Source organism: Taudactylus pleione, unplaced genomic scaffold (assembly GCF_031769625.1).
Source record: "Taudactylus pleione unplaced genomic scaffold, aTauple2 ptg001351l, whole genome shotgun sequence".
In the NCBI taxonomy this organism is placed as follows: Eukaryota; Metazoa; Chordata; class Amphibia; order Anura; family Myobatrachidae; genus Taudactylus; species Taudactylus pleione.
This window is the reverse complement of record NW_028285751.1, coordinates 1354356-1368588: the sequence shown is the minus strand read 5'-3', so window position 1 is coordinate 1368588 and position 14233 is coordinate 1354356. Positions and strand designations below refer to the sequence as shown.

At 48.8% G+C, this 14233-nt stretch overlaps 1 protein-coding gene across 3 annotated transcripts in view; it reads left to right on the top strand.

Moving 5' to 3' along the window:
* The window catches only part of VPS28 (VPS28 subunit of ESCRT-I), a 122818-nt gene that overhangs the window by 42070 nt on the left and 66515 nt on the right, over nt 1–14233 (top strand). For all 3 annotated transcript variants that reach the window (XM_088463385.1, XM_088463384.1, XM_088463383.1), the window contains 2 exons: nt 11578–11683; nt 12138–12239. In XM_088463385.1, coding sequence (XP_088319511.1) covers nt 11578–11683; nt 12138–12239 — 208 coding nt within the window. The remainder of the gene's footprint in view (nt 1–11577; nt 11684–12137; nt 12240–14233) is intronic.

The following is a 14233-nucleotide window of genomic DNA, read 5'->3' as shown; positions in this document are numbered from 1 at the left end:
GTGGTGATGATGCAGGGAGGGGGTCAGTAGTTACCTCAGCACCTGGGTGTATACAGCTGTAATGATGTGGTGATGATGCAGGGAGGGGGTCAGTAGGTACCTCAGCACCTGTGTGTATATAGCTGTAATTATGTGGTGATGATGCAGGGAGGGGGTCAGTAGGTACCTCAGCCCCTGGGTGTATATAGCTGTAATGATGTGGTGATGATGGTGGTCAGTAGTTACCTCAGCACCTGTGTGTATATAGCTGTAATGATGTGGTGATGATGCAGGGAGGGGGTCAGTAGGTACCTCAGCACCTGGGTGTATATAGCTGTAATGATGTGGTGATGATGCAGGGAGGGGGTCAGTAGGTACCTCAGCACCTGGGTGTATACAGCTGTAATGATGTGGTGATGATGCAGGCAGTGGGTCAGTAGGTACTTCAGCACCTGGGTGTATATAGCTGTAATGATGTGATGATGCAGGGAGGGGGTCAGTAGGTACCTCAGCACCTGGGTGTATACAGCTTTAATGATGTGGTAATGATGGGTCAGTATATACCTCAGCACCTGGGTGTATATAGCTGTAATGATGTGGTGATGATGCAGGGAGGGGGTCATTAGGTACCTCAGCACGTGGGTGTATACAGCTGTAATTATGTGGTGATGATGGGTCAGTAGTTACCTCAGCACCAGGGTTTATACAGCTGTAATGATGTGGTGATGATGGGTCAGTAGTTACCTCAGCACCTGGGTGTATACAGCTGTAATGATGTGGTGATGATGGGTCAATAGGTACCTCAGCACCTGGGTGTATACAGCTTTAATGATGTGGTGATGATGGGTCAGTAGGTACCTCAGCACCTGGGTGTATACAGCTTTAATGATGTGGTGATGATGGGTCAGTAGGTACCTCAGCACCTGGGTGTATACAGCTGTAATGATGTGATGATGCAGGGAGGGGGTCAGTATATACCTCAGCACCTGGGTGTATATAGCTGTAATGATGTGGTGATGATGCAGGGAGGGGGTCAGTAGGTACCTCAGCACCTGGGTGTATATAGCTGTAATGATGTAGTGATGATGCAGGGAGGTGGTCAGTAGGTACCTCAGCACAGGGTGTATATAGCTGTAATTATGTGGTGATGATGCAGGGAGGGGGTCAGTAGTTACCTCAGCACCTGGGTGTATATAGCTGTAATGATGTGGTGATGATGCAGGGAGGGGGTCAGTAGTTACCTCAGCACCTGGGTGTATATAGCTGTAATGATGTGGTGATGATGCAGGGAGGGGTCAGTAGGTACCTCCGCACCAGTGTGTATATAGCTGTAATGATGTGGTGATGATGCAGGGTGGGGGTCAGTAGGTACCTCTGCACCTGAGTATATACAGCTGTAATGATGTGGTGATGATGCAGGGAGGGGGTCAGTAGGTACCTCAGCACATGGGTGTATATAGCTGTAATGATGTGGTGATGATGCAGGGAGGGGGTCAGTTGCTCCCTCAGCACCTGGGTGTATATAGCTGGAATGATGTGGTGATGATGGGTCAGTAGGTACCTCAGCACCTGAGTATATACAGCTGTAATGATGTGGTGATGATGGGTCAGTAGGTACCTCAGCACCTGGGTGTATACAGCTGTAATGATGTGGTGATGATGCAGGGAGGGGGTCAGTAGGTACCTCAGCACCTGGGTGTATTTAGCTGTAATGATGTGGTGATGATGGGTCAGTAGGTACCTCAGCACCTGGGTGTATATAGCTGTAATGATGTGGTGATGATGCAGTGAGGGGGTCAGTAGTTACCTCAGCACCTGGGTGTATATAGCTGTAATGATGTGATGATGCAGGGAGGGGGTCAGTAGGTACCTCAGCACCTGTGTGTTTACAGCTGTAATGATGTGGTGATGATGGGTCAGTAGGTACCTCAGCACCTGGGTGTATATAGCTGTAATGATGTGGTGATGATGGGTCAGTAGGTACCTCAGCACCTGAGTATATACAGCTGTAATGATGTGGTGATGATGGGTCAGTAGGTACCTCAGCACCTGGGTGTATATAGCTGTAATGATGTGGTGATGATGCAGGGAGGGGGTCAGTAGGTACCTCAGCACCTGGGTGTATATAGCTGTAATGATGTGGTGATGATGCAGGGAGGGGGTCAGTAGGTACCTCAGCACCTGGGTGTATATAGCTGTAATGATGTGGTGATGATGCAGGGAGGGGGTCAGTAGGTACCTCAGCACCTGGGTGTATTTAGCTGTAATGATGTGGTGATGATGGGTCAGTAGGTACCTCAGCACCTGGGTGTATATAGCTGTAATGATGTGGTGATGATGCAGTGAGGGGGTCAGTAGGTACCTCAGCACCTGGGTGTATATAGCTGTAATGATGTGGTGATGATGCAGGGAGGGGGTCAGTAGTTACCTCAGCACCTGAGTATATACAGCTGTAATTATGTGGTGATGATGCAGGGAGGGGTCAGTAGGTACCTCAGCACCTGGGTGTATATAGCTATAATGATGTGGTGATGATGCAGGATGGGGGTCAGTAGGTACCTCAGCACATGGGTGTATACAGCTGTAATGATGTGGTGATGATGCAGGGAGGGGGTCAGTAGCTCCCTCAGCACCTGGGTGTATACAGCTGTAATGATGTGGTGATATTGGGTCAGTAGGTACCTCAGCACCTGGGTGTATATAGCTATAATGATGTGGTGATGATGCAGGGAGGGGGTCAGTAGGTACCTTAGCACCTGGGTGTATATAGCTGTAATGATGTGGTGATGATGCAGGGAGGGGTCGGTAGGTACCTCAGCACCTGGGTGTATATAGCTGTAATGATGTGGTGATGATGCAGGGAGGGGGTCAGTAGGTACCTCAGCACCTGGGTGTATATAGCTGTAATGATGTGGTGATGATGCAGGGAGGGGTCAGTAGGTACCTCAGCACCTGGGTGTATATAGCTGTAATGATGTGGCGATGATGCAGGGAGGGGGTCAGTAGGTACCTCAGCACCTGGGTGTATATAGCTGTAATGATGTGGGGATGATGGGTCAGTGGGTACCTCAGCACCTGGGTGTATACAGCTGTAATGATGTGGTGATATTGGATCAGTAGGTACCTCAGCACCTGGGTGTATACAGCTGTAATGATGTGGTGAGGTGTTATTCAGTAGGTACCTCACCACCTGGGTGTATACCGCTGTACTGATGTGGCGATGATGCAGGCAGGGGGTCAGTGGGTACCTCAGCACCTGGGTGTATACAGCTGTAATGATGTGGTGATGTTGGGTCAGTAGGTACCTCAGCACCTGGGTGTATACAGCTGTAATGATGTGGTGATGATGCAGGGACGGGGTCAGTAGGTACCTCAGCACCTGGGTGTATATAGCTGTAATGATGTGGGGATGATGGGTCAGTAGGTACCTCAGCACCTGGGACTATACAGCTGTAATGATGTGGTGATGATGCAGGCAGGGGATCAGTAGGTACCTCAGCACCTGGGTGTATACAGCTGTAATGATGTGGTGATGATGCAGGGAGGGGGTCAGTAGGTACCTCAGCACCTGGGTGTATATAGCTGTAATGATGTGGTGATGATGCAGGGAGGGGGTCAGTACGTACCTCAGCACCTGGGTGTATATAGCTGTAATGATGTGGTGATGATGGGTCAGTAGGTACCTCAGCACCTGAGTTTATACAGCTGTAATGATGTGGTGATGATGCAGGGAGGGGGTCAGTAGGTACCTCAGCACCTGGGTGTATATAGCTGTAATGATGTGGTGATGATACAGGGAGGGGGTCAGTAGTTACCTCAGCACCTGGGTGTATATAGATGTAATGATGTGGTGATGATACAGGGAGGGGGTCAAGAGGTACCTCAGCACCTGGGTGTATACAGCTGTAATGATGTGGTGATGATGCAGGGAGGGGGTCAGTAGGTACCTCAGCACAGGGTGTATATAGCTGTAATGATGTGGTGATGATGCAGGGAGGGGGTCAGTAGGTACCTCAGCACCTGGGTGTATATAGATGTAATGATGTGGTGATGATGCAGGGTGGGGGTCAGTAGTTACCTCAGCACCTGGGTGTATACAGCTGTAATGATGTGGTGGTGATGATGCAGGCAGGGGGTCAGTAGGTACCTCAGCACTTGGGTGTATATAGCTGTAATGATGTGATGATGCAGGGAGGGGGTCAGTAGGTACCTCAGCACCTGGGTGTATACAGCTTTAATGATGTGGTGATGATGGGTCAGTAGGTACCTCAGCACAGGGTGTATATAGCTGTAATGATGTGGTGATGATGCAGGGAGGGGGTCATTAGGTACCTCAGCACCTGGGTGTATACAGCTGTAATTATGTGGTGATGCTGTAGGCAGGGGGTCAGTAGATACCTCAGCACCTGGGTGTATATAGCTGTAATGATGTGCTGATAATGCAGGGAGGGGGATAGTAGTTACCTCAGCACCTGGGTGTATATAGCTGTAATGATGTGGTGATGATGCAGGGAGGGGGTCAGTAGGTACCTCAGCACCTGGGTGTATATAGCTGTAATGATGTGGTGATGATGCAGGGAGGGGGTCAGTAGCTCCCTCTGCACCTGGGTGTATACAGCTGTAATGATGTGGTGATGAAGGGTCAGTAGGTACCTCAGCACCTGGGTGTATATAGCTGTAATGATGTGGTGATGATGCAGGGAGGGGGTCATTAAGTACCTCAGCACCTGGGTGTATACAGCTGTAATGATGTGGTGATGATGGGTCAGTAGGTACCTCAGCACCTGGGTGTATACAGCTTTAATGATGTGGTGATGATGGGTCAGTAGGTACCTCAGCACCTGGGTGTATACAGCTGTAATGATGTGATGATGCAGGGAGGGGTTCAGTAAGTACCTCAGCACCTGGGTGTATATAGCTGTAATGATGTGGTGATGATGTAGGGAGGGGGTCAGTAGGTGCCTCAGCACCTGGGTGTATATAGCTGTAATGATGTAGTGATGATGCAGGGAGGGGGTCAGTAGGTACCTCAGCACCTGGGTGTATATAGCTGTAATGATGTGGTGATGATGCAGGGAGGGGGTCAGTAGTTACCTCAGCACCTGGGTGTATATAGCTGTAATGATGTAGTGATGATGCAGGGTGGGGGTCAGTAGGTACCTCTGCACCTGAGTATATACAGCTGTAATGATGTGGTGATGATGCAGGGAGGGGGTCAGTAGGTACCTCAGCACTTGGGTGTATATAGCTGTAATGATGTGTTGATGATGCAGGGAGGGGGTCAGCAGGTACCTCAGCACCTGGGTGTATATAGCTGTAATGATGTGGTGATGGTGCAGGGAGGGGGTCAGTAGGTACCTCAGCACCTGGGTGTATATAGCTGTAATGATGTGGTGATGATGGGTCAGTAGGTACCTCACCACCTGGGTGTATACAGCTGTAATGATGTGTTGATGGTGCAGGGAGGGGGTCAGTAGGTACCTCAGCACCCGGGTGTATATAGCTGTAATGATGTGATGATGTTGGGTCAGTAGGTACCTCAGCACCTGGGTGTATACAGCTGTAATGATGTGGTGATGATGGGTCAGTAGGTACCTCAGCACCTGGGTGTATATAGCTGTAATGATGTGGTGATGGTGCAGGGAGGGGGTCAGTAGTTACCTCAGCACCTTGGTGTATATAGCTTTAATGATGTGGTGATGATGGGTCAGTAGGTACCTCACCACCTGGGTGTATACAGCTGTAATGATGTGTTGATGGTGCAGGGAGGGGGTCAGTAGGTACCTCAGCACCCGGGTGTATATAGCTGTAATGATGTGGTGATGATGGGTCAGTAGGTACCTCAGCACCTGGGTGTATATAGCTGTAATGATGTGGTGATGGTGCAGGGAGGGGGTCAGTAGGTACCTCAGCACCCGGGTGTATATAGCTGTAATGATGTGATGATGTTGGGTCAGTAGGTACCTCAGCACCTGGGTGTATATAGCTGTAATGATGTGGTGATGCAGGGAGGGGGTCAGTAGGTACCTCAGCACCTGGGTGTATATAGCTGTAATGATGTGGTGATGATGCAGGGAGGGGGACAGTAGGTACCTCAGCACCTTGGTGTATATAGCTGTAATGATGTGGTGATGATGCAGGGAGGGGGTCAGCAGGTACCTCAGCACCTGAGTGTATAGAGCTGTAATGATGTGGTGATGATGCAGGGACGGGGTCAGTAGGTACCTCAGCACCTGGGTGTATACAGCTGTAATGATGTGGTGATGATGGGTCAGTAGGTACCTCAGCACCTGGGTGTATATAGCTGTAATGATGTGGTGATGATGCAGGGAGGGGGTCAGTAGGTACCTCAGCACCTGGGTGTATATAGCTGTAATGATGTGGTGATGATGCAGGGAGGGGGTCAGTAGGTACCTCAGCACCTGGGTGTATATAGATGTAATGATGTGGTGATGATGCAGGGTGGGGGTCAGTAGTTACCTCAGCACCTGGGTGTATACAGCTGTAATGATGTGGTGGTGATGCAGGGAGGGGGTCAGTAGGTACCTCAGCACAGGGTGTATATAGCTGTAATGATGTGGTGATGATGCAGGGAGGGGGTCAGTAGGTACCTCAGCACCTGGGTGTATATAGATGTAATGATGTGGTGATGATGCAGGGTGGGGGTCAGTAGTTACCTCAGCACCTGGGTGTATACAGCTGTAATGATGTGGTGGTGATGATGCAGGCAGGGGGTCAGTAGGTACCTCAGCACTTGGGTGTATATAGCTGTAATGATGTGATGATGCAGGGAGGGGGTCAGTAGGTACCTCAGCACCTGGGTGTATACAGCTTTAATGATGTGGTGATGATGGGTCAGTAGGTACCTCAGCACAGGGTGTATATAGCTGTAATGATGTGGTGATGATGCAGGGAGGGGGTCATTAGGTACCTCAGCACCTGGGTGTATACAGCTGTAATTATGTGGTGATGCTGTAGGCAGGGGGTCAGTAGATACCTCAGCACCTGGGTGTATATAGCTGTAATGATGTGCTGATAATGCAGGGAGGGGGATAGTAGTTACCTCAGCACCTGGGTGTATATAGCTGTAATGATGTGGTGATGATGCAGGGAGGGGGTCAGTAGGTACCTCAGCACCTGGGTGTATATAGCTGTAATGATGTGGTGATGATGCAGGGAGGGGGTCAGTAGCTCCCTCTGCACCTGGGTGTATACAGCTGTAATGATGTGGTGATGAAGGGTCAGTAGGTACCTCAGCACCTGGGTGTATATAGCTGTAATGATGTGGTGATGATGCAGGGAGGGGGTCATTAAGTACCTCAGCACCTGGGTGTATACAGCTGTAATGATGTGGTGATGATGGGTCAGTAGGTACCTCAGCACCTGGGTGTATACAGCTTTAATGATGTGGTGATGATGGGTCAGTAGGTACCTCAGCACCTGGGTGTATACAGCTGTAATGATGTGATGATGCAGGGAGGGGTTCAGTAAGTACCTCAGCACCTGGGTGTATATAGCTGTAATGATGTGGTGATGATGTAGGGAGGGGGTCAGTAGGTGCCTCAGCACCTGGGTGTATATAGCTGTAATGATGTAGTGATGATGCAGGGAGGGGGTCAGTAGGTACCTCAGCACCTGGGTGTATATAGCTGTAATGATGTGGTGATGATGCAGGGAGGGGGTCAGTAGTTACCTCAGCACCTGGGTGTATATAGCTGTAATGATGTAGTGATGATGCAGGGTGGGGGTCAGTAGGTACCTCTGCACCTGAGTATATACAGCTGTAATGATGTGGTGATGATGCAGGGAGGGGGTCAGTAGGTACCTCAGCACTTGGGTGTATATAGCTGTAATGATGTGTTGATGATGCAGGGAGGGGGTCAGCAGGTACCTCAGCACCTGGGTGTATATAGCTGTAATGATGTGGTGATGGTGCAGGGAGGGGGTCAGTAGGTACCTCAGCACCTGGGTGTATATAGCTGTAATGATGTGGTGATGATGGGTCAGTAGGTACCTCACCACCTGGGTGTATACAGCTGTAATGATGTGTTGATGGTGCAGGGAGGGGGTCAGTAGGTACCTCAGCACCCGGGTGTATATAGCTGTAATGATGTGATGATGTTGGGTCAGTAGGTACCTCAGCACCTGGGTGTATACAGCTGTAATGATGTGGTGATGATGGGTCAGTAGGTACCTCAGCACCTGGGTGTATATAGCTGTAATGATGTGGTGATGGTGCAGGGAGGGGGTCAGTAGTTACCTCAGCACCTTGGTGTATATAGCTTTAATGATGTGGTGATGATGGGTCAGTAGGTACCTCACCACCTGGGTGTATACAGCTGTAATGATGTGTTGATGGTGCAGGGAGGGGGTCAGTAGGTACCTCAGCACCCGGGTGTATATAGCTGTAATGATGTGGTGATGATGGGTCAGTAGGTACCTCAGCACCTGGGTGTATATAGCTGTAATGATGTGGTGATGGTGCAGGGAGGGGGTCAGTAGGTACCTCAGCACCCGGGTGTATATAGCTGTAATGATGTGATGATGTTGGGTCAGTAGGTACCTCAGCACCTGGGTGTATATAGCTGTAATGATGTGGTGATGCAGGGAGGGGGTCAGTAGGTACCTCAGCACCTGGGTGTATATAGCTGTAATGATGTGGTGATGATGCAGGGAGGGGGACAGTAGGTACCTCAGCACCTTGGTGTATATAGCTGTAATGATGTGGTGATGATGCAGGGAGGGGGTCAGCAGGTACCTCAGCACCTGAGTGTATAGAGCTGTAATGATGTGGTGATGATGCAGGGACGGGGTCAGTAGGTACCTCAGCACCTGGGTGTATACAGCTGTAATGATGTGGTGATGATGGGTCAGTAGGTACCTCAGCACCTGGGTGTATATAGCTGTAATGATGTGGTGATGATGCAGGGAGGGGGTCAGTAGGTACCTCAGCACCTGGGTGTATATAGCTGTAATGATGTGGTGATGCAGGGAGGGGGTCAGTAGTTACCTCAGCACCTGGGTGTATATAGCTGTAATGATGTGGTGATGATGCAGGGAGGGGGTCAGTAGGTACCTCAGCACCTGGGTGTATACAGCTGTAATGATGTGGTGATAATGCAGGGAGGGGGTCAGTACGTACCTCAGTTCCTGGGTGTATATAGCTGTAATGATGTGGTGATGATGCAGGGAGGGGGTCAGTACGTACCTCAGCACCTGGGTGTATATAGCTGTAATGATGTGGTGATGATGCAGGGAGGGGGTCAGTAGGTACCTCAGCACCTGGGTGTATATAGCTGTAATGATGTGGTGATGATGCAGGGAGGGGGTCAGTACGTACCTCAGCACCTAGGTGTATATAGCTGTAATGATGCAGGGAGGGGGTCAGTACGTACCTCAGCACCTAGGTGTATATAGCTGTAATGATGCAGGGAGGGGGTCAGTACGTACCTCAACACCTGGGTGTATATAGCTGTAATGATGTGGTGATGATGCAGGGAGGGGGTCAGTAGGTACCTCAGCACCTGGGTGTATATAGCTGTAATGATGTGGTGATGATGGGTCAGTAGGTGCCTCAGCACCTGGGTGTATACAGCTGTAATGATGTGGTGATGATGCAGGGAGGGGGTCAGTAGGTAACTCAGCACCTGGGTGTATATAGCTGTAATGATGTGGTGGTGATGCAGGGTGGGGGTCAGTAGGTACCTCAGCACCTGGGTGTATATAGCTGTAATGATGTGGTGATGATGGGTCAGTAGGTACCTCAGCACCTGGGTGTATATAGCTGTAATGATGTGGTGATGATGCAGGGAGGGGGTCAGTAGGTACTTCAGCACCTGGGTGTATATAGCTGTAATGATGTGGTGATGGTGCAGGGAGGGGGTCAGTAGTTACCTCAGCACCTGGGTGTATACAGCTGTAATGATGTGGTGATGATGCAGGGAGGGGGTCAGTAGTTACCTCAGCACCTGGGTGTATATAGCTGTAATGATGTGGTGATGGTGCAGGGAGGGGGTCAGTAGGTACCTCAGCACCTCGGTGTATATAGCTGTAATGATGTGGTGATGATGCAGGGAGGGGGTCAGTAGTTACCTCAGCACCTGGGTGTATATAGCTGTAATGATGTGGTGATGATGGGTCAGTAGGTACCTCAGCACCTGGGTGTATATAGCTGTAATGATGTGGTGATGATGCAGGGAGGGGGTCAGTAGGTACCTCAGCACCTGGGTGTATATAGCTGTAATGATGTGGTGATGATGCAGGGAGGGGGTCGGTATGTACCTCAGCACCCGAGTGTATATAGCTGTAATGATGTGGTAATGATGCAGGGAGGGGGTCAGTTGGTACCTCAGCACCTGGGTGTATATAGATGTAATGATGTTGTGATGATGGGTCAGTAGGTACCTCAGCCCCTCGGTGTATATAGCTGTAATGATGTGTTGATGATGGGTCAGTAGGTACCTCAGCACATGGGTGTATTCAGCTGTAATGATGTGGTGATGGTGCAGGGAGGGGTCAGTAGGTACCTCAGCACCTTGGTGTATATAGCTGTATTGATGTGGTGATGATGGGTCAGTAGGTACCTCAGCACCTGGGTGTATATAGCTGTGATGATGCAGGGAGGGGTCAGTAGGTACCTCAGCACCTGGGTGTATATAGCTGTAATGATGTGGTGATGATGCAGGGAGGGGGTCAGTAAGTACCTCAGCACCTGGGTGTATATAGCTGTAATTATGTGGTGATGATGGGTCAGTAGGTACCTCAGCACCTTTGTGTATATAGCTGTATTGATGTGGTGATGATGGGTCAGTAGATACCTCAGCACCTGGGTGTATTTATGTGGTGATGATGCAGGGAGGGGGTCAGTAGTTACCTCAGCACCTGGGTGTATATAGCTGTAATGATGTGGTGATGATGCAGGGAGGGGGTCAGTAGGTACCTCAGCACCTGGGTGTATATAGCTGTAATGATGTCGTGGTGATGATGCAGGCAGGGGGTCAGTAGTTACCTCAGCACCTGGGTGTATATAGCTGTAATGATGTGGTGATGATGCAGGGAGGGGGTCAGTAGTTACCTCAGCACCTGGGTGTATATAGCTGTAATGATGTGGTGATGCAGGGAGGGGGTCAGTAGGTACCTCAGCACCTGGTTGTATATAGCTGTAATGATGTGGTGATGATGCAGGGAGGAGGTCAGTAGTTACCTCAGCACCTGGGTGTATATAGCTGTAATGATGTGGTGATGATGCAGGGAGGGGGTCAGTAGGTACCTCAGCACAGGGTGTATATAGCTGTAATGATGTGGTGATGATGCAGGATGGGGGTCTGTAGGTACCTCAGCACCCGGGTGTATATAGCTGTAATGATGTGGTGATGCAGGGAGGGGGTCAGTAGGTACCTCAGCACCTGGGTGTATATTGGGTATATATAGCTGTAATGATGTGATGATGCAGGGAGGGGGTCAGTTGGTATAAGTAGCCGTACTGATGAATTAATATTATTGACCTGGAATGTTCAGTGTATTTTCCTATTTTATGTTTGTTGGATCTTACATAAACATTGGACACTATTACTTCATTTATATTTATATATCTCTCAGGTATACAGCTGCCTGCTCCCGCCTCCTGGTTCAGTATAAAGCTGCGTTTAAACAAGTGCAAGGAGCAGAAGTTGGGTCTATAGATGATTTCTGCAGAAAATACAGGGTGAGTCCCGTCTAGAGACCGTTCTGGCCCATTTAGGTCCCATTTATAGTTTTCCTCGTCATTTTGATGCCTCTGCTGCCCCCTCCCTTAACATGCCATCATGTAGCATTTCCCTGCCTCACCCATAGGTGATCCTGTGTTCTCTGTCATGTCGCTCCCCCACATCTCATTCCTGAGCTCTCCTCCGCCATCACCTCTCAGTCACCCATTGCTTGTAGTAATGTCACCATTATAAATCTAGAGATCTACTTACCTGATGTGTATCAGTCTTGTGCTTCAGCGGCTCCGCCCAATGCGCCTTGTTGCTACTCCTCCCCTATTTGCATTGTGAAGTGCTGGCGCCCTGGGGGTGGCTCAGGAATGTTTGAGCACTTGGTGGGTACCCGCCAGAGTGGGTAAAGGCTGCACCCCGGGTAAGTAGAACTCCATGTAAATGGTACTCTTGTTTCTACAGCTGGACTGTCCTCTGGCTATGGAGCGTATTAAGGAAGATCGACCAATCACCATCAAGGATGACAAAGGAAACCTGAACCGCTGCATTGCGGACATCGTCTCCGTGAGTCTTCTCTCTGCTTATTGTGCTATAGAAGTGGGAAATCTAATGAGGTCCCAGACGCTCTATTCTGAGCGTGTCACTTATAGTCTCTTTGAGTCTTCTCTCTGCTTATTGTGGTATAGAAGTGGGAAATCTAACGAGGTGCCTGAAATGTACAGACATATTGATACCCCTAAATCTATATACCCAAAATGTCGCTATTTAGTGCTACAAGTCGCATAAGAAATAATTGCTTTCCAATCCAATTGTTGTTCCAAAACACAAAACGTTATATTGCAATAAAAAGAAAGTTACACGCTTCGATCTAACACAATTAGCGCAAAAGCAAGTAAAAACAAAGGTACAAACCGATACATACGCGTGTGCACTGGCCCAGTGTGCAGTATTTCAATCCTGAATCTGTGGTCACCGTCGTCCAAGGATATGGAGAAATGACTGACTACTGCCCAGCTCACAAGCCTATATTCGGTACAGGTTTCAGAGACAAAGGCACAGAATAACAGATGCTCATTGGTTCTTGCTCCTTGTCATTCTGTTCATTGGTTAGTTCATATGGTGTCATCAGAGGTATGGAGCAGCTTTCCAACTGCTTTTTTGTGTAGGTTTCCCTCCGAAGAACTAGTAAATCACACTACATACAGAGATACATTCTAACCTATAATTCATATCTTGCAGACGCATGCTGCGATCTCCTTGCCGATAGAACCAATGATCTACAAATAAACAGGGATTTAGAATGGTACCAAACAGGACTTGTCTACTAGCTTCTGTACCTTAAATATCATATACATACATTTCACAACATAATTATTCGCTACTTAAACCTCTAATATCATGTTTAATGTGAAGGAACCTTTTTATACATATGCGTTTGCATATGTGCGTCCGTGTAATGTTCGTATGTATGTGAGTACGCATGTGAGTGTCTATATGTAAGCATGTTTGTTTTATGTGTGTGTGTGTGTGTGTGTGTGTTATGTACATCAGAGTATGTGTAATGGAGATAGATATATATATTTATTATTATTATTATTATCATTTATTTATATGGCGCCACAAATGTTCCGCAGCACCTTACTAAGTTGTAGACAAGTGACTTGCAGAACAATACAATACAGGACCAGGACATGGATAATATATATTGCTACAGTAGTGACCGTAACACCCAGATAAGCAACAGAGCATAAGCACCAAGTGTTAGGTGTCCTAGTGGTGAGTAAGAAGTAGATGAAACTAAAGTAGGGAGAAGCACAAGAGGGTAGAAAGCCCTGCTCGTAAGAGCTTACATTCTAAAAGGGAGGGGAAGACAGACAGGGGTGACACAAATGGGGTAGGCAGGGAGGAGGGAGCATGTAGCAGGGAGTTAGGATGAGAGCTGGAAAGCGTTGATGAAGTAGTGGGTCTTGAGAGCCCGTTTGAAGGATTGCAAAGAGGTGGAGAGTCTGATGGGAAGCGGGAGAGAGTTCCAGAGGTGGGGAGCAGTGCGGGCAAAGTCTTGTGAGGCGGGAGTGTGAGGAAGTAATCAGCTGGCATGAAAGGCGGCGTGCATTATTTGAACGAAAAGAGCAGAGAGGAGAGTGAAGGGAGATGAGATCAGAGATGTATATGGGAGATTGGGTGAGGGCTTTGTAAGCGAGCGTGAGAACCTTAAATTGGGTTCTAAAAGGGAAGGGGAGCCAGTGGAGAGCTTGTAGGAGAGGGGAGGCAGATGAAGAGCGTTTGGAGAGGAAGATAAGCCGTGCAGCAACATTAAGGATAGACTGGAGAGGAGAGAGATGGGATTTGGGGAGGCCAGATAGGAGGAGGTTACAGTAGTCCAATTTGGAGATGACAGGTGAGTGTATGAGGTTCTTAGTAGCATCCTGGGTGAGAAAGGGTCTGATCTTAGAAATATGTTTGATATGCAAACGACAGAACTGTGAGAGGTTCTGGATATGTGGTTTGAAGGAGAGGGATGAGTCCAGGATCGCTCCAAGACAGTGCACCTTGGGACT